Here is a 21,592-nt window from a genome sequence, read left to right on the forward strand (position 1 = left end):
AGCGTTGCGCTCACCTTGTCATACAGAGATATAGAAATACTCTCTGGGGTTATAATGAGTCATGTCGCGTGCTATGTTTATGTAGATCCATGAATTGGAACATAATCAGCAGCGTTGCGCTCACCCCGTCATACAGAGATATAGAAATACTCTCTGGGGTTATAATGAGTCATGTTGCGTGCTATGTTTATGTAGATCCATGATTTGGAACATAATATGCAGCGTTGGGCTCACCTTGTCATACAGAGATATAGAAATACTCTCTGGGGTTATAATGAGTCATGTCGCGTGCTATGTTTATGTAGATCCATGATTTGGAACATAATATGCAGCGTTGGGCTCAACCCGTCATACAGAGATATAGAAATACTCTCTGGGGTTATAATGAGTCATGTCGCGTGCTATGTTTATGTAGATCCATGAATTGGAACATAATAAGCAGCGTTGCGCTCACCCCGTCATACAGAGATATAGAAATACTCTCTGGGGTTATAATGAGTCATGTCGCGTGCTATGTTTATGTAGATCCATGAATTGGAACATAATAAGCAGCGTTGCGCTCACCCCGTCATACAGAGATATAGAAATACTCTCTGGGGTTATAATGAGTCATGTAGCGTGCTATGTTTATGTAGATCCATGAATTGCTCTTTGGATTAGAATGAGCAGTGTCGCAGACTCCAAACTGCTTAGAGTCATGATATACTCTCTCGTGTTATCATGAGCCACATGAGTTTTTGAAAATTATACATAGGTCATTTGGTATTTTGTTTAATTTGCTTGTAAATTGATGCAGTTCTTTACATTACTATTTGAATGTTGTAAAATTAGAGTGAATTTTGGACAACAGGATGGTACTCAGAAAGCGGATTGGCAGGTGGCGGGGAGGTTGAGGGCTGTAGTTAAATTTAACTGAAAAACAAATTGGGTTTTGTTCTGAATTTGTGTTCAAAATAATGTTTGAAGGCGCTTCACAGAAATCTGTGAAATTGTGGCTTCTGGTGGCTTGCGACTACTCATTAGCACTAGCCTTGTTGCCTTCCGTTGATTGGTTGTTATCTCTTACTTCAGTTCCATGCTGAAATTGAATTGAGGGGTCAGGAACCAGACTGATGCTGTGATTGGAGTGATTGAGAAATAAACTTTAAGTTGCTTCGGTATTGTGACAGGGTGAGAAGGTTCATAGGATATATTCCAGTCACACGATTAAGTCTTGCCCTGCCCCCCTGATCTCTTAGTGAGGAAGATATTGCTGCCATATTGACCGTTTTTTGGCATAATGAACTTTTGCAATAGACATGGCAGAGGTTATTGGGGTATTTAATTTGTAACTTTTCAATATTATAAGCAAAAGATGAAGGATGATTAACCCATCAGCACTTCAAATACACTGTATTACATTCAATAAATTCATAGTTTTACAATACATTCTTGGGGCAGTTTGGGGTAGTATATGGACTTAAAGATTAAAGAGAATAAATGTCTTCTGTGTTATTTTCCTAATTAAGTAGTGCCTACACATTTTAGATTAATCCAGTGGATCATGTGCTGAAATTCTACTAAATAGTGGGTTTTTTTCCATAAAAGTGCCAAATTTGGTACAGAGGTGAAAGTTTACTCTGTGTAAACCCGCCTGCCATACAATTTATGTTCAATTTCACTGTTGTAACCCTTCCCCAGGGTTGAGGTTTGTTCCTATTTGTGGAATAAAACACAACATAACACATTAAAATTCTTCAATGTGTTATGCTGTGTTTTAAAAACATGTTTTCCACTTTTAAAGCCCATGTTTTATCAACTACATGTATGCATATTTGGAATTGTGCATTTTATGAATTGTTTCCTCTAGTACCTGTTCCTGTGGGGTTTTTTAATGAAAAATGCCGCACAATTGTTTCACATATTCTGTGTAGCATTAATTGTGGGTAGGCAGGCTTTAGGGCTACAGTAATTAAGTACACTATTGTTTACCCTGGCCGGCTTGGAATGTTTTATTGTCCTTCTTTTGGGCCATGGGTCCTTCTATTTTTTGTATCTGTCTCCCCTCCCCCAAGCCCTCCCCTCCCCCAGCCCTCCCTCACCTACACCCCTCATTTCTTCTTGCATCCGTCAGACTTGCCCAGTGGCAATTTTTTTTTATTTCACTTACTTGGGCTCCTTTTTCTCATTTTATTATAAGTATACTTATATGATGTATAATTGCAGTGCTCTGTGAATTTTCTTGTTTTCATTTTTTGGCCAAAGAAATAAAAATTCAATGTAGTAGCAATAATAATAATAATAATAATAATAGCCGCTAGACTAAATGCTTTTTACTATCGCTGAACTGAGTGCAGTTTCCTATTTAGTATACATTCTATATGTTTTTAGCTTTCGTGGAACTTAGTGTTTCTAGTTGTGGTTTGTTCAGTAAAGGCAACATTATAAGTATATAATTGCTAACATCCAATAACTTGCTTAATTTTATTTACTTATTTGTTTATAGAAGTATTTTATTCTGATAATCATTTGTTTGGTAGTGCTTTTATTTAGAGATGTAGATTAATAACATTAGTCTCGATAGAAATAAAACAAGCGTGATATAGTATGATTGTGTTGTGGCCAGCCTTTTTACATATATTTATTTATTTAAAGCGAAAGTTAAAGACAAAAGAACTTTTAAGTGTGTTTTGGTTTCAAAATTTTCTTTATTAGCAAGTAGCCAAGTTTGTACTCCAAGTAAGGTTGTTTTTTTTTAGGATAAATGTCCCAAGTGTTTGATGAACTTCTAAATATCGTCCCCATGGCTTTTGATTGAAACCCTTAATTCCCCCATGAGTCGCCTATGAAGCAAGTATATTCCTCCCACCCCACCCACATCTTCATTCACTGCCCCTCGTCAAATTTCGGCAATACCGTATACCGAAATTATTTGAAAGAGGGCGCTATTGTCAGAAACGGTCATGCCATAGACATGCACGCGCATCGCATCCTTTTTAAAACGGAAATATCAACCCAGCTTTTTATATTTGTATAAATCTGCCAGGACTTAGGACACGACATTAAACTCGAAAGGTTTAATTATAGGGTTTAAGCCTTAATTATTTTATTTTTATTTTTAATACAGTGTTGACGAAAATATGAATCCTAATAATTGGTTTGAGCTAGCTAGCTAGCCCCGATCCCGTGCAAAAATTATCGCAATCTGTCCTGCTTCCGTGATTTGTCAGATCTTTGGCCGCAACAAAATGAATATTCAATAGCTAGATTTTCTATGTCGCCGATTGGCTACAGCTGACTGTGACTAGAAAGGACGTGGCGAAACGAGAGAAGCCACACAAGTAATTTGCATACCAGTTCGCCATATGGAAAACAGAAAGTTCACCTAAAATTCCTTTTCCACCGATTTATTTGTAACAGTTTTTATTGAAATATGTCATGGAAACGAACCTTTGGGAAAAACCGCTCACTGTTTTAAAAAGTACAAACGCATAATAGAATGGTTTACACATGATTTGTTGCACCCAAAGGGCGGGGCCTATTTTATCAATAAGGGTCACATGCCGATACCGCGCGGTGCGGGGTCAAAATTTGCATATAATTGAGTGGAGTCATGTGTACAGCATGCATCGTACCGTATGTACATGTACATATGTACATGTACATGTACGTCGTACCGTGATCATGTACGTGTACGTGTGCGCGTGAATTTACCATCATTGCAAATTTTGCAAGGACAGAAAGTGGACGCACGATAGATAAACATCGGAAGGGTCGCCAAACCCTGCCAGATTTACCCCGATTTCGGACCGGACCGGCCAACGACCGCGGCAAAGCATCGCAATGGACGATCTTCTGAGTGGAAACAGTCTCTACGAGGGAGAAGAGAATGATTTCAAGTACATTTTGGACTCGGATGTGTTTCACAATGTGGTAAGAAACTCTGCCTTGCATTTCCTTAGCACATGTGTTTTATCATGTCTCGTCTGCTGTGCATATGGAACGCCATGAGTGTTGCAATTAGCACTTCCTGCATTGTAAATAAACATGTATAGTGAATTTAATCATGGTGTTCTTTTCCCTGTAATTTAAAAGGAAGCGGTTTCTGTATTATAAAAATGCCTTGATTTGACATCTTCGATTTAAATTTAAAATTCCTCCATGGTCTAGTCAACATTCCAGTCATATCACTTTTATCAGCCACACTCCTTTCACTCGTTCACCCCTCCCCCCCCCCGATAAAAAGGGTAGATAAACATTGTGGTATTACAGTTGAGTGCTCTAGATAGGACATCAGAAAAGAATGCCAGTCATGTGTGAAATAAACAATTTTGTGGCATTTGTTTATAGAACATGCAGGCACAAAACATGTTGGTCAATATTGGTCATTGAACCACTCACTTCAAACACATGATTTTTACACCAAGTTTTTTTCGAACTAGAAATCAAATAAACATCAATGCCAGCTTGTCGAAAACGTACAGAATGTTTGAAATAGCTGGGCTAGCTGTGAAACAGGTTGTCTTGAATCACGAATCATGGACTACATGCTTCAATCATGTCAATGTACAAACCCAATACCTGAGAACATGAACAGTTTCCTGCTGAAACCGTCAATATTGTAACTGCCTAAAGTGTGATAAATTGTTTAATTCTACAGAATTTGATTTAAGTCTGATGAATTGCAAAAAAAAAATCACCATTTCAGGAAAGCACATTGATGCATTATTCAAATAATCGTGTTGTTTTATAATTTTTTAAAAACCCATAAATATTTTTGAAGGTTGTTGTATGTTGAAGTGAAGCAAATGTTCTTGAAGTGTTTATGTTGGATCATTATAAAAAATGCTGCATTGCAATTATAATGCAGTTTCACTTCGTAACCACTCCAGCATTCCATATTGTTATTATTTGGTACTAGCGAGTACCATGTGTGTAGCTTGTCCCATCCAGCCATATGGCACACGCCCACTTGTAGCGTGCACAGTGAGAATGAATGGGGAATCCTTCAACTGTGCGTGCAGTCATGCAGACTGTGGGAACCTCCATTCATAAACGGACTTTGAATAGCACCAGAGTTTTAGTCATGTGTGACCCCTCTTTAGTTATCACAAAACAAATCTAGTGTGCGTCAGTGAGCATAGAGGAAACTCCCCAACCCAACTATTTGAACCATTGTGAATTGGCATGTTCTGAAAAGTGTGAAAATAGAATTCCAAAGTGTTTAATTGAACTTTACGTGTACTGACTTCAACTTGAACTCAGTGTAATTTCTGTGTTAGTGTTAGCTTCAGTTTTATACAGTTCAGTTGTTTAAAAAGGGTGTGTTTAAAAGGAGTTACGAATAATCTAACTGTTATGACAGGCTTGACAGCAGGCCGAAGGTGTAAAAAGAAAATATTTGGGAAAGAAGTCCGATGGTGTGAAGTTGTGAACCAGTTTCCATCAACAAATGCTGCCCAGGATTCCTCCACAATATATCAAAATTCACAAAAGTCAATAAGAACCAGACTTTTTTTTTTACAGCCTCCCAATGAGTTGATCATCCGTATTCAAATAACTGAGGAAGCAAGAAATGTCCTTTAAAAATATGTGTGTGTGTCCATCTACGGATATAGGCCTATAGAGTCTTCAACTTCAGGTAATGCATGACTTGTCATACAACTAGTGAGAGATAATTAATAGTGCAATGCTGTACTGTGTTGTACAAATAGACTATTTCCAGGTTTTTTAGTTTGGTTTTACCATGTTTTACCAATTGGAAACTTGGGTCAAGTCTTTGTGGGTCCAGGAAATGCTTTGCCATACGTGTACAGTACATACATGTATGTATGTTGAAGCATACAGCGACATGTTATGTACATGTATGTAGACTAGACTGTTGTTTGGAATGCTCCAGAATGCAGGATGTTCCCACAACTACTGTTTTAATTTGGTCCACTCAAACCGCAGACCTTGCACCCAGACAGGAAGTTTCAACTGTGCTGCCAACTGCCAAGTCTCATGACCTTCAACCTCTAATGCCTTATGGGATGACTAACAATAGCAAATTTCTTTCAAAATTACAATCATGGGATGAGACCTGTTGTTCTGATCAATGTGACCTCTGCAATGGTTGACTATATGTTTGTTGGGGCACAGTACTTGTCTGGTCAGTCTGCCCATGAGGGTTATATAATGGACTCCTGCTTTTGATGTGAGAGGGGAGAGTTGAATAGGATGGTTTCCACCCCACCCACTTGTGTCAATAGTGAGGCAGTGTCTGGAGACAGGGGGTCCAGATTGTCTGGTCCTTGGGTAGCATTGAGTGTATTCAATGGTTGGTAGTGAGGGGATTCAGTTCAAGCAGTTAAATAGCTCCAAGGTTCAAGCTATGGTTCAAGGATTGCAGATGACAACGGAACTCCAGATTGTAGATTGTTCATTGGTCAAATAAGGGGGAGGCTGTGCTTTTATATACCTTGCCTTGAATTGATATTGTGCATAAAATACTCAATTTACATAAGTTTTAGTGTGTAGACTGGTTATAAAAATGCAAATCACACTGTATTATAATCAGACGTACATCACTTTATAGGATGATGTATGTACAACCATGGAGGAATAATAAGGAATGGTAAAGTAATAATATATAGGACAGGAGTATTGGATCATGGTACATTCTAGCAGAGTCCCCATTTTTAAAGTTGTGCAATAAACTATTCGGTTATTACAAAAAAAAACCAACCTACAGGCTCATTCACACTGTAACTTAGCTGAGCTCAGCTGGATTGTCAGCTTGAACTTTAAGATATATTCTGGACGCATTTCTACATTAATAATTCTGTGGTTGTGGTCCAGATCATCTGTTCTGCAAGCTAATCAGATTCCATCAGGGGGGCCAAGGATATCCCAAGGTTACAAGTGGAACCAGACGCACTCCCCCAGTACCCCATGGCCCACCATGTACTCCTGGCTTGATCAAATCTCAGCTGGTCTCCATCGGCAGTCTTGTGACCCAGACAGAAACTGGAGGTCAACTAGAGTTGATGCTGGCAGTGTTGGCTACACATGTACATGTGTATATATGTACATGTACACATGGTACATTTACACATGTACAAGTACATGTACAAGTACATGTACATGTGCATATGTATGGAGTTGTAAATAAATGTACAGTATGAGACGCACATGTAACAGGGTAAAACAAGTGTTATTCTCTATGTTTGGTTTAATTCTGCTGTCATCCCCTTTGCTTTGGCTCCCACATTTTGTATTGGAGTGCATATAAATAATTGAAAACAAATTTCCAAGCACAGTTATTGTTTTCATGGGGCCTACTGTTAATTTAACAAGAGTGTTTTGGTTCACAAGTTTCATATGAAACTTGTGGTGACCACCTAGCGATTTGCATCCTTCATTGTTCCTGCTGCAACTGTGATGTCACACTGGGCATATCCGCAGGGTTTGTTTTGATGACTAACACCAGTTTGATTGCGGCCTGAATTGCTTTTCACCTTCATCTAGTCATGGATTTGTTGTTTTTCTCCAATAAAACAGGGGCATTTGTACTTTAAGCCACAATGGAAGTGTGCAAATTTAGTTTAGTTGGGCTGGAAAGGTTTCAGACCAGTTGGGTGCCACAAACAATTTGAAATTTGCTTCCTATTCATTGTAACAAATTCTTTTTACATTTCAAACACAATTCTGTCATTGTTAATAATATGTTTATGAACATATGACATGCAGTGTATTTTAACTTAGCTGTCTTATGTGTAGGACAGTGACGTATGCATGTGTGTAGGCACAAACGTAACTTGTATAGGAAGCAGACTACAACACTGATTTTAGAGGATGTAAAATGTAAAAGAGGTGAGTTTTGGTTTTGGTCTTGTGTCAAGTGATAAATTTTGCACTGAGGCAAAACACTTTAACAATAGTTGAATAATTGAAAATGTTTCCATTATTGAAGTCTGTGTGGGGAGTTTAAGTAAGTTTTTCATTTTTTTCCGGAACAGAAAGTGAACAAAACTCAACTCAATTCAACATTCAAACACAGGTGATATTATGTTGTTTTCGTAGATAGATTGCTAATTAAACAAACCACAATAAGCATGTGATTTTGTGAAGATATAAAAAACAACACACTTCAATTTGTTTGTCGAACAATTATCAACAAAATTGTGTTACTCTGTGCCATTCACAGTACGGTAGCAATTAAACGCAACAGTTGATGAATAAACACAGTACGCAGACACCATACTGTCCCAGCTGGTTGGGCCAATGTTTGCACAGCAATACACGTTATTGATTACAAAACAAAAAGTACCACTTGCGTCATGTGTTGCATCTTCCGCTTTTGAAAACACGGCTATATTTGAACTGGATTTCAGTGACGTCTATTCTGTCTGGCAACATGTGGCCCACTGTGTGATAAATCCTTCTTTTTTTAATGTGTTATGAGTATGACCGGTCAACAGAAAGGGGGATTCGGAGGTGTTAATACGTGCGTCTAGTGACAATTGAAATGGACGTGTTGGGCTTTTTATGATCACGCTCCACCGACGTGCATATTTTGAGAATAATTGAATAATTTAATTTGTAGGATCCTGGTTACAAGAAAAAAAAAAAAATCACATGATAAAAGAAGAAAGGGAAAAAAGGATAGAATTTCATGAGGTTGGCAACACTTTAATGAGGAACAGAATACGGGTATGTTTAAATACGTTGGAATAAAAAAAGTATGGATTTGTTGACCATGTGTTGTGTCTTGGTTTTTTGTTTTTCATGTATGTGCTATTTTAGTGTTTAATGGTTTCTGTGAAGCTTTTTATCTCAACTGATTTTGTTTTTAAGTAAGTAATAATTATAAATTTATTCACTTAATGTGGCTTGCAAGAGGGCTATGACTAAATGATAAAAAGTAAAATCTAAATCTATGCTTTATCCAACTTGAAGTAGGAAAAATATCTCAACCGAGTTAATTGGTTTAGTGGTTCTGAGCAGGTGTGTTGCAAAGCCAGTGGTACATGTAGTTTTACGCATTTTGTCAAAAAAAATGAGGAACAATCAATTGTTTGGTTCCCTGTTCTGAATGAATAATTAACTTGTAATTGATGAACTCTCATGTGGTAATTTATTTCATTCACAAATTACTACTGAGTGCAATGTAGCGCATGAGTTACCTACTATGTATCCGCTTCATTAGTTGTTTCGTGATTCTAAAAATTAACGTTAATTTTCATGAAGTATGTACATGTACAAAGGTACCAGAATATTTGCATTCGTTGCATATTGATTGCAGCCCGATTTCCATAATTTATTAGTGGCCAGATAATTTGAGCGGAAATGCTACTTGATATTGTTTTATTTAAACAGTCTTCTCGGTTGGCAGGAATATGGCTCGGTCTTGTTGCTATGGTAATTGATCAATACTTTCTTGTATCATTAACATGACCGAAGCGGTTGTTGAATGGGGACTGAAGAGAAGCAGAAAACTCAACTTTGAATTTTTAAACATGCCTTTCAGTTCTTTGAAGTGTGAAAACTGAATTGTAGCACTATTATATTCAATTGTTTTACTTACTTATAAAGATACGCCTACAGCTTGGCTACTGTAAAGATATAAGTTCAGAACAAAAACCTCAATTTTTTTAAAAATAAAATATAAAATCCTGTAATTGTTTCCTTTAGATTTTTCAATAACAGGCAAGGGTATGCTGAAGTGAAGACAGGATGGCTGATGTTTGTTGCAGTTTTTTTCTTCTAGTTAAAACTCCACTTTACACAGCATTAACAGTCATCAAAAAGTTAATCCTAAACCACAATCTCTTTTCATGGGTTCCTCACGGGCATGTGAAAAGCCCCTAGGGGTGAAGGGGCTAGCAAGCTTGCTGATCCAGGATTAACTCTGATTGTTGTCTTGACTTGAGACTCAACAAGCCTTGATTTTAGGCCTTGTGGTCACTGAATAGGTCAAGTTAGGTATGAAAGAGTCAGTAGCCAGATTGGGAAGAGAACCATGTACTTAGAATTCTTGCTTGACAGCAAATCATCCAGTAAGTCGAAAGTGTGGAGGTTCTTTGAGAAAATGATCAATATGTATAAACATCTTGCCTGGGAGATGTTAAGAGGCTCTTTAGCCTTATCTGCTGATTACTTGCAGGTTTCATGGCTCCTTCTGAAGTGTGGGACCTAATTAATTACTGATTTTTTGGGGGAGGAGGCCTTAAATTTTTTAGAGTTGTAGTGATTTGAGAGGATCTGTCGGAATAGTGTCATCAGATAAGTGTATTTACGAGGCTTTTTTGGGGGGTGGGGGAGGAATTGGCAAGTCTTTGAAAAGGGCTGTAAGGAGATTGGGAAAATGAGGGAGGCTAGTAGCTAGGGTAGGTGTGGTAGGGGTGTATAGATTATTGTTTTCATGTAGGGTAGGGTGTTGAGTTAGGGTACAGGTGTAAACAAAGATGAATGGAGAATTCATGAATTCGCTAAGAGAATTGTAATACTTGAGTATTGGTTTTCATAACTACTGGGACAGTGGGAGTCAAACATGGGATACTGCAAAAACAATGCTTGGGCATGTATGTTGAGATTTTTTGGGGGGGGACTAATGCTTATCTTTCAATCATATCAGCAGACGCCTATCACTATCAGAAATGGAAATGATGTTTTGACACTGGCTGTTGGACTATTTCAAGGGGGCGATGACATTTGCTCAGAATTTCAAACAGGGAACAACTTTTTATGATGTTATTACTATTGGCTATGTGTGGGTGTTTCTGTGCATGGTTGTGCATGTAGATATTGCCTTGAATTCCCCTCTCCTTCTGTAAATATTTGTTCAGATGGCTGGTTATAATTCCCTATCCCTGGTTGCTTAGATCTTTCACATGATATCTGAACTGGTTTCTCCGACTTGGGAAGGAGTGCTGGTATTTAGGTATATTTAAGCAAGGTTAAAAAAAAGAGAATTTCAGGGTTAGGTTTTGTAGATAATTTGTGACTGCACGTGTATGACATGTGGTTGAACTTTGTTTAAAACTTTTCACAAAGACATGCAATACTGTCTGATGTAAAACTGTTGTAGTTATTCAGATCATGCACTTTTGTTAAATGTTTTAATGTTTAAAAAGGAAATTAGCAAGTACATCTCTCGCACAATTATGTGTGTAAAAAACATCCCTTGAACCAACATGCGCGCGTACTCCATTCGTTTGCACTTAGCTACACTTCCCGGGTCTAAATGACGTCAAACTTCGGTACTCTATAGATTTGTGGAAAATCTGTCTTTGATCAGAGCATTTCACTTATGTATTGAGGGTGTGGATGAATTTATTGTTGGGATGGTACATGTGGTTCTTTTGTTGTTGTGCTGTAGTTACCCACTCCGACTCCCTCTATGTAAATAAATATCGAATTTATAAATGCAAAACATCTCCACGGTTCATCGATCAAAGCAAACTTTGTTGGTTTTGGTTGCCTTGATAAACAACCAGCTAAAACTGGGCATGACATGGGCAGTGTGGAGGAAGTGTCTTCATGCCAGTCTTGGTCTGTATTGTGTAGTGTGTGCACAGGATTGTTGAGTTTTGAGCTCACTGGTTTTTGAGCCTCTTTAATCCCCTTTCAAAGAATCTTTTGAGTTGGGTGTGGTTGTGGCCATAGTTGCCAAGGGCCCTTGTTCAGTGGAGTGCCTATGTGGATTCACTTTGATGGGATGATTAGTGAAATGTTCTGATTGGTGTCTGCTGTCTGGGTTGGGGGAATGTACACTTCCTGTACGTTTTTCAGTTTTTTAGAAGATTTAGGTTTTATCTAACTTTCTGCATTTCTTCAATCAGTCAGTGACATTTCCTGCATAAACCTTTTAGACTGTTCTTCATGTTGTGATTTTTCCTTCAGTGCAGTTTGTGCTTGTACAGTTTTTTTTAACAGTGTTTGTACAAACTTGCATATTTTGCAAAACAGTCTGATTGATCTTGTTTTGATGTGTAGGCCCCCTATGTACTTTCACACAGAAAGAGTACTTTGGAAAATAGTGTGGCATTTAATAATTAAAAAGTAAGTATTGATTAATAATTTGTTTTTTTCAGAAATAGCATGTGCAGTATTTTATTTCATGCTCTTGGAATAGGAAACTGAAATTACTGACTATTGATTATTGATTGCTTAAGTCAGTTGGAAAAGATGAAAAATGATAACAGTTTTTCATATTGATTGCACATGTTTGCACAGTTGCTGGAAAGTGGGGAAGATAATGTTCATTTTGGACCTAGTAAAAGACTCCCTGGTGAAAATGTGAAAACAGAGTTTATGAAAAATCAAAGAGAAATTGATACTGATAGGCCTATTATTTAAAGTTCATTGTTTGCCACATTCAACCTGTTATTTCAAAACAATTGCAAAGTTTGTGTTTGTGTCCGACCTAATCCATTGTACTTCATACTGAATATAACCATTGTGGTGGATAGTTATCTCACAATATGCTGATAACTCTATTGCTATGTAGTATTGTTAATCACAAGTCCTAAGTCCACACGATTACTTCATAGTTGTACATTGTATTGTTGTAACCGCTTTTCATCTAGCAGTATAAGAACACAAGTATGTTGAAATACTGAAATACAAGTGTGAATGATTCTTCTATACATGCTAGATGGTATTACATACTGTAGAGCCATGGTTTTTCTTGTCAACATGTTTGTAATTGTTAGCCATAATGTAACAAGCACACCACAGAGACATGTGAATGTAACCCATAAACAACATTATTAGGTGGCCTGGGGAAATATAAATTAAAACAATTAAATGTTTCTCCCTGTAAACAGTATTTCTTCACATAAAAGGCTAGCAATAAAAAAGGTTTATGGTATACCAGTGGACACCCAATACATTGTTCCATAGATTCAATTTTCTGATGTTTTAGTCTAAATGTAAAGGACCTTCTACCTATTCCTCCATTTTTAAAAACCCTTTCAAAGCAGGGAATCCAATAACAATTCTCAGTGATACAAAAAAAAACCTAGTGCAATTTTTCCGGTAGTTGGTGCAGTCAAATGTGTGAACATGTGGTACACATGCAGTGGCTAAAAAAACAGGTGGTTTCTGAAGTAGAAAAAAATCCATTTTTGGAGGTCAGGTCAAACCAGACACATGGAGTACACCTCCCATTGCAAGGTCAAATTATTGTTCCATTGATTGGTTCTCATTGGCCGCCGGTTGACCTTCATGGTCATATGACCTTCTTGGCTAGCAACTAGCTGCTGACAATGCAGCATTGGGTGTGTGGGATACTCTATGGCTCACCATGGGAAAACAAAATCTGGAATGCTGATGTAAAGTGTCTCTGCTGGTGGTAAGGAATGAACGTCCCATCGAAGAAATTTCTGGGCTATGATGGAGTGTTATTACACGTGTACTAACATTCCTTCACTAACTTCCAAAATAAAAATAACTAAATAATGAAAAATCAGGCTAGACTTTTCTGAAGCTTATGATCTGTTTGATTATTTTAATATTTATATATATGTGTGCTTGTAATGTACAAATGTACATTTTTAGTATTGCTATACCTTATTCGTCAAATATATCTTCAAATGCTTCTGTTATATTTAATTTTGTTATTACTAGACATGGGTCCTAGACTTTCACCCTCTTATCTCTACTCATTTTTGATAAATGTGGTTATTTTTATGACTGAAAGTTATTAATAAATTACTCCACAAATTTTAATACATAATGTTGATTTAATCAATTGTAGGCACTTTTTGGGAAAGTCGAGAGCTAGTTATTCAATAACGTTGTAATCAGTTGGAATTGCAGATTTTTGTTAGTGTTTTCAAAGGAATATCCTGTGTGATTTAAATTGCAACTGGAGGCAACAACATCTGTGCGGTCCATTATTGATCTATTCAAATTGAAAACTCACTTTTTCTATTAAAATTCTGATGGTTACGTGATCATAAGATGTTGTGAGAACAAATTTGAATCGGAATGTTATTATTTGTTATTGGTACACAATAAATTTACCTGTTTTGCAAAATGTTTCAAATTTAACATGCCTTCTATACTAAGTTCCTCAATGGTTATTGGTAGTGGTTAGTATAATGCCACAACCCCAACAAAAATGGAATAATCCAATTATGGCAACAGGTGGCAAATGTACATTGGAAATGGGCTGGAACCTTCCAAACTGCAAATAGGGGTGTTCTCAGTTGGAGAAGTAGGCCATTCAGCTGACTGTGATCAACCCAATTATGCTGACATGTCAAATTTTGCTGGCACACCAAAGACTCTTTTTACAGTTTTAAAAAGTGTATGCATGGAGGTGTTTTTTAACATAAATACTTTTTATGAATGTGCTTTAATGTTTTGGCTAAGTTGATAAACTGTTAGTGAACTAACAAATTTAATAGGGTTATTATAAGTTAGTATTAATTGATGGATTGTCCCACATCACTTGTTTAATTATCAAATGAATTGGAGTAGAGCTGTTGATTCAGTGATTCCAAAAGCAGATAAATTTATATATTGCTGTGGCTTATCTTTAATGGATAGGCCTAGTTCTTTCAATTTCTCAAATTAATCATTTGTTTGATTATTTGTTACCAGCCAGCTGGTATAAATCGTCCATATGTTCAGGTATACATGTATGCTGTGTGGGAACTGGCTATCTGTACAAAAATTTAGCCAAGAGTACCCAGGATGATGCAATCATACTAGGTCATAACCTTTTACTGAACTCATAACAAGATCCTTCCTCCTACTTTACAAATTACAGGCTTTAAGGTAAAAGGAAAGTTTATGTAATCACAGATTACAGTTGTCTGACTTAAACTTTTAAAGGTCGCTGACCGAAAGGAATGCAGTGATGGTCAGTAGCCCTGTACAGCTGTAAATATTTCAAGTAGTCGTGAATTGGTGTAGACAAAGTTGTGTAACCGCTGATAAAGTTGTCTGTAACTCTACAGTTCATCTAAGTTAAAGGTTTATTTTGACCTTTATACATGTACATGGATTTCCGGTTGGTAGCATTCAGTAGCCCTGGATAGCTGAAAATATCAGTCATGAAATGGTGAAGAGAAAGTTTATGTAATCACTGATAAAATCGTCTGCATCTACAATTCATTGAAGTCAAAGACCTATTCTAAGGGATTTAGGCACGGTTCAACCATTTTCGTTGAATGGACTATAATCAGTCATGCTTGTACACAGAAAGTTGATGTACAGGGGAAAATTGTCTAGATATACAACTCATTAAAGTACAGCTGGACGATGTTGAAATACAATTAAACTTTGAATGTATTTACTGAAAATGATAATACAATGAAATGTATATTATAATGTTCGCTTCAATGGAGGTTTCATATTAAGTACACATCCTCAATTTGTTTCTTCTTTTTGCTTCTCTTCATCAGCCTCTGTCTGAGCAGCTTGAAGACGTCCATAACGACAATTGGTTCCACACCCTGTTTGATGACCCCATGTTATGTGACAAGGATTTTGGGGCCCCCTCACCGACCCCTCACATCCAGGCAGAGCACAGCTACAGTCTCAGCTCACTCAGTGAGCCGGGATCTCCTGTTTCTAGCGGCTTTACTGAAGGTACGTTCAGTTCTCTGTCGTCCTTTCGTTGACTTAGATGATATCCTTGAAATGTAAGATCCTGATGTGGCTCTTGTCTAGCCATTTTTGTTTCAATCTAAACTGCTTACCACAAGGCCAAGGCCACTCAAGTTGCAGAATACAGAAAATAAATTAATTAAAGAGAGCAGGAATCTGTTGATATGTCATTTCAACTGTGAGGTTGGAGGTTGTAAAGGACACTTATCTGCTTCTATTACAATCACACTAGGGTCAAGGCATGCCTTCTATTTTCTCCTCTATATCACAGATGAATTGGACTCCTTTGATCTCCCACTCATGGACTCTGAGACTGACCTCCCTGTTATCATCAAAACAGAACCAGTAGACAACCTCACAGACGCCCAATACATCCTGAAGGAGCCTGTCCCTAAAGTGGTCTTCCCAACAACCATGACTGAAGGTAGTTACCCTGGTGGAGTTAAGCCAACTCAGACCATCAAACCAAAACAGGGTGGGATCAAGATCAAACTGGAACCAATGATGCTGGATATGAGCACAAACAATGGTACATTTTGTTAAATGATAACTTATATTATCCCTGGGACTCGGTATATTGACCTGCTAATAAAAAGGTATTGCTGAAACTTGACAAGCTTGAAATTTCTCTTCATCACTGTAATTATAAACAAATCATGATGTGATGTTGTATGCACTATATGGTTAACATTTCATGAAGTACCTTTTGTTCGAATGTAACATGTCAAACTATGTCAAGTTCAAATTTGCTGTGATCAACTAACACTTGTAGACCTTCCTGCCCGTCAGTCAATCAGTGCACATGGACCAAATAAATCATGAAATGTACCCAATCTAAATATCCGTCGTGCAAGTCCAAGGTTGGAACGCTCCATTCTTCAAAGAATGCATCTTGCAAAACTGCGGATATTATTGGAAAAATTTCAAGATTAAGTACCTGTAATGTAAGCCCAAACAGTTCAAATGACAGCAACCTGAAGTTGATTTGAAAGAGCTTTGTATGATTGTCTGTTGTTGGAATTTTTTTTTTAGGACTTGATGGCTTTTGCCTACCACCTACCCCACCAAGCAGCACAACGAGTGACAGTGAGGGTGGTAACAGCCCCGCCCGACAATCCTCAGAACCTGGAAGCCCACGACCAATGCCGACATTCGTCAAGAAACACGACCTTCACTCTCGCATGATCAGCACGCAGCCAATCTTCACCAACACACAGGTAGCACAGTTCTCAAACTTTTCAACCTTCACAACCCAATTCACAATCTTCCAAACCAGAAGCCAAATTTATACTTGAGGTTTTCAAGTTCATGAAAAGGCAAGTGTTTTAAACAGAAGCAACTTTGTTGAAAATCGACTGTTGCTGTCATCCAGATGGTCACCAGGGTGTAGCAATTGAATGTAAATATATACAAAAATCATAAATCGGTTCAGGTAAGATTGAGTGGCTCCCTATATTATTTGGTTCAGAGCGACTGTGAAATACCTGCCTGAAACAGATTTTAATATTCACAAACTTCAAGGTGCTCATTGAGGTGATTTTGAAGTGATTTTCTGATTCTTTCTTCACAGAGACTGCCCCAGTCTGGTCCCCTCATTCTAACTGAAGAGGAAAAGAGAACATTGACAATGGAAGGCTACCCAATCCCAACCAAGCTCCCTCTGACCAAAGCAGAAGAGAAATCACTCAAGAAAATCAGGAGGAAAATCAAAAACAAAGTAAGTAAAAACAAGACAACTTCAGAAACAGTGGACGGAGAGCTTAGACCAAGCCTCAGCTGCACATTACCTGTAACCTTTCTGATCTCAAAACTATTTTAGCATTTGCCTTTAAAGTATAGCTGTCTTATGACCCATTTCTTGTTTTCTGTCTATTTTTACTTAAAGGCTTAAAGCAGACAGCTTTTGTTCCATGATAAGAACTTTGAAAGGTTGTGTGCCAGATCTCGAGCCTCAAACTTGCTGGGATTTTTCCCTTGTATAAGACAAAAATCTTGTTAATGTTTAGACTGCTTCTTTAGACAAAAACTTGTAGTCCAAGACCAAGAACTTTGGAGATCATGGACCTGCAGGAAAAGCATGTCAATGTCTAGTCACTGTCTCGTTTGCCCTTTCCTGTTGGATCAATCACTGACTAGAACAGTAACTGCAAAAAGTCATTGACAACTCTTCTGGGAGCCTGTCAGAGTTAGAAAATGCCACCTCTTAAGCATGATATTTCTTTCAACGTAACTGAAGATTTTCCTGTAGATTTTCAGTTGAAGATTTAGTGATCAATGTATTTCGAAAGCCTTTCAAGAGTACACTGGCAGTAAGACTGATGATAAGATATCAACGTTTATGAGATGGATGGTATCAGTGATCTGTCTGTCTGATAACTGTGGGAGCCAAGACGTGGTTATCACCATGACTTCCTTAATTGGAATCATCCTGGCTAGACATTGCAGACCCTCATTTCCACCTGTTGTCTCATTGTCTACTCTAGATTTCAGCACAGGAGAGCAGACGGAAGAAGAAAGAATATGTGGAAGCTCTTGAAAGAAAGTAAGTTTTTAAGAACCCACTGGAAATCTTATTCTTGCTGTCATGGGAATGTCTGTGTGTTGAAGGTGTGCTTTTGGAGTCAATGTTTATAATATGAATTTTGGTTATGAATTTTGGGATTTTTATTTGGGGGGGGGGGGGGGGAGGAAAATACCCCTAAATTTGTTGAGTGTACAGAATTTATACACATAGTCTGTGCAGGGCATAAAATTAATCTGGAGAAGTTAAGAGCTTTGTTAATTTTAACTAGTGCCATGTTTTAAGAAGGATATTTAAACACTTCTGTACTGCAAAAACAAAGAATTGTTGCTTGATGATCTTGAAGTTAGTCAAGAAATTTCAATCAGTTCAAAACTATGTTGCAATCTTTTTCTTTCTACAGGATGGAAACATACACACAAGAAAACTCGGACCTCAAACGGAAACTGCAGTCCATGGAATCAACCAACAGAACTCTGGCAGCACAGCTACAGAAGCTACAGAGTATTGTCAACAAAGTGACCAAACCACTCAAAGCCAACTCAACTCAATCCGGCACTTGCTTAATGGTAAGGAGCTGAAAATAACAGCCATCATCGCCAAGATGGACTCAGTAATTTGATTAAATCTGCCAAACAGGGACGTTCCAAGAAACGGATCCCTTGTGTTTTTCTCTGCAAATTTAAACCTGTGTGGTTTAACATTAAGTTCTATAGTTTCTTAACAATGTCTATATTTTTTTTTTGTATTTCCTTCTGCAGGTGCTTGTCTTATGTTTTGCCGTCTTCCTTGGTGGCTGGTCCCCACAATCTCTCTTTGGCAACTCCAACCTGCCCAAAATGCCCACACCCCCTGGCCCACAATACGGACCTCTCCCAAGCAGTTACTATGCCAGCATGCATTACCATGACAACCAGAAGAAAGAAGCTAAGATTGCTGGTCAATCTGGCGCCCCCTATGGACCGGAGTATCATTCAGCTTACTATGGCCCTTACGTCTCTGCAAGTGGTCAGTATCATGCCTTTTTGCAGTATTTTTTTCAAGGGGATGGAATTACAAACAAAATCTGCTCAGATAAAAATGCTCTATCAAGTTTTATCTATCACGTGCAAAGTGTCACATTTCTTATCGACTGAGAATACAATAAAGTACAAATTTGACTGAACACGCGTCTGTTATTGTTATGATAAATAGTGGGAAAATGTCAGAAGTGTGGCCATTATTTCACACACTGCCATGTCAAGTCAAATGCTAAGAATGCTTAGATATTATTTGATCTTCAATTCAGACAAATGAAGCATCTTTGAAACTTTTCAAGACTTTGCTTGAAAATTCCTGTGATGTTTTTTAATTGTCGTCACACGTTCTCCAGAAACACCATTGAAGATCATATTCACGTTTGAAGAATGAAATAGTCAGGAGGAAGTCACTAGGTAAGGCGTATAAGCTTGGCATTTGCCCTAGGCTTATCTAAACTCTGTTTCTCTTTGGGATTCATTTTGTAGTGCGGTCCTCCAGAATGCTCTATTCCTACGATGAAAATGAACCCGACCAGAAGCCAACCAAGGATTACCCGTACATGGAACGGATGAACCCCCTCGACCACGGCCAAAATATCCTGAGTAATAACAAGCCATCAGTGCCGTCTCTCCAACATCACGGCATAGATACCAACAACATGGCCGCCGCAGGAGCGTTCCTCAGCAACCAAGGGTCACAGGTCAACATGGCTGAGGCTCATGGATTTGGCAGTCTGCAGGCTGTGATGCATCCCGATATTGAGGCTCAGTTGGTTGCCATGGAGTCCGTGACAAGACTGACCAATAATTCCAAGAATAAGTAACAGCATCTCCCCTTGATTAGTAAAAATTGGATTAGGACCAGCCTGTTTTCACAAAATTGTGGAAACTATTGTGGACGGTTTAGTTGCGCGGCTTAAAACAAAATCCCTTTTGTAAGATTGGTGCCAATATAAGTATTAATGAAAGTAAAGCAACCTGTAAAAATGTTGAACATGTGAAATGCTATTTATCCTGCCTTAAGTTAAAAAGAATGCAGCTTATTGAAATTTAAATGACCCTAATTTCCCTGTAGAGAACATAATTAATATATTTTTCCTCTTTAAAGTCCTTTGTTGTGACAGTGAAAGAAAATGCAATGCAATCTACAATGCACAGCGGCACTGGAATGCATTTGTAACAGTTTTACCTCTGCCAAGCTTTTTGTGCCTTAAGAACAAAACCTTGAAACCTTTCTTAATCACCTAGTCAAATTACTATTGGGTCCAAATTCGTCCTTAGTATGCATTTATTAGGGGTGAAAATGTGGGAAAATTATAAGTCCACACCAAAAAAATGAGTGGAGTGTTTTTAGGGTTGCTGAGGCCCGGGAACAACATAGGGTCGATGGTATGTTTATAGTTGCCTAAAAGGCACCCTTAAAATTTCAATGTTTACAGTAAAGCCTCAGGAATTCCAGATTTCAAAAAAGGATTCTTAAAAAATCCTTAAATCAGGAAAAATCCTAACATTTCTCACCCCTGATTTCATATTCTTCAGTACTTTTTAGGTTATTAAGATTTTTTGTCATGGATCCATGAGAGGCTCCAAGTACATGTTAAGTGACTGTAAATCACAGAAAAGAAGTGCCTTGTTTATTTATTCAGAGTTTACCAGCTTTTAAGTATGAGGTATCCTTATTTTGTCCGACTGAAAATCTTAAATTGAATCCGTCTTGAACTAACCCTTTCAGTCTCTGGTTATGCGTACTTACAGTATGCATGTGGGATACATAGTCCAAAGGTCGGTTAAAACTTTGGAATTTAAGGATTAATATGGACATCCAGGGTCGTGGTTTTGGACTAAAACAAACACAATGTACATGAGGATTGGGGGAATATTAGATATATGGATTGGTCCCAGACATTTATGAAGAAGTTTCTAAGGAGAGTTATTTATGAATTCTCACAGTATTATTTGTGCTACCTTGTTAGAGTAGTGACAACGAAAAATAAGATACAGGTTCTTTTTTGTTTTATTTGAAATTTTTGCAGATTTGTCATTGCAAAATACGTCACAATTTAAATGATGAAATAGTGTATATTTACAAAGAATTAACAGTGGAAGTCTGTTTTCTGTTTCGAAGAAAAATTAAAGCACATAGCAGTAAGATTACCGAGTGTGTTAGATTGTTCAGTTAAGATCTGATGTCAGCAAATTTGAAAGTATCGTAGTATTGATAAACTTGGGAGGCATTTTAAGTTTGGAGCTTTTAGTCCAAAACTTGGGGGTTTTGGCAACAATTAACTTTGTTTTCATTTTATATTATTATAATCAATATATCAGAAGCTTTGTCTGTTGGAATTATATGTTAATTTTGAAACAGTACATTTGACAGTATTGGCGAAAAGGAAAGGAGTGATTGAAGTTATGGGCTTCCAAATTTGAAATACACTCAGAAATATAGAATGCAGATATGAAGTGTAGC

General features: G+C 37.6%; 1 protein-coding gene across 2 annotated transcripts; it reads left to right on the forward strand.

Moving 5' to 3' along the window:
* Positions 1-3,671: 3,671 nt before the first annotated feature.
* On the forward strand, positions 3,672-20,264 carry LOC119722906 (cyclic AMP-responsive element-binding protein 3-like protein 2). Of its 2 annotated transcripts, none has more exons than XM_038193308.1 (9): positions 3,672-3,912; positions 15,381-15,567; positions 15,857-16,009; positions 16,618-16,802; positions 17,156-17,302; positions 18,069-18,127; positions 18,510-18,675; positions 18,868-19,114; positions 19,612-20,264. In XM_038193308.1, the coding sequence occupies exons 1-9, from the start codon at positions 3,823-3,825 to the stop codon at positions 19,947-19,949; spliced, it is 1,572 nt and encodes a 523-aa protein (XP_038049236.1). In that variant the 5' UTR covers positions 3,672-3,822; the 3' UTR covers positions 19,950-20,264. The 2 variants fall into 2 exon arrangements, with proteins under 2 accessions (XP_038049236.1, XP_038049235.1); XM_038193307.1 differs by having other exon boundaries at positions 3,673-3,912; positions 15,857-16,114.
* The last annotated feature ends 1,328 nt before the right edge of the window (positions 20,265-21,592 follow it).

This window comes from Patiria miniata, unplaced genomic scaffold, assembly GCF_015706575.1.
Source record: "Patiria miniata isolate m_02_andy unplaced genomic scaffold, ASM1570657v1 HiC_scaffold_16, whole genome shotgun sequence".
Classification (NCBI taxonomy): domain Eukaryota; kingdom Metazoa; phylum Echinodermata; class Asteroidea; order Valvatida; family Asterinidae; genus Patiria; species Patiria miniata.

Coding starts and splice junctions, on each gene's coding strand:
- LOC119722906 (XM_038193307.1), top strand. CDS start 3,823: ATGGACGATCTTCTGAGTGGAAACAGTCTCTACGAGGGAGAAGAGAAT. Junction 3,913..15,380: donor CGGATGTGTTTCACAATGTG/GTAAGAAACTCT, acceptor TCTCTTCATCAG/CCTCTGTCTGAGCAGCTTGA. Junction 15,568..15,856: donor TTCTAGCGGCTTTACTGAAG/GTACGTTCAGTT, acceptor TCTATATCACAG/ATGAATTGGACTCCTTTGAT.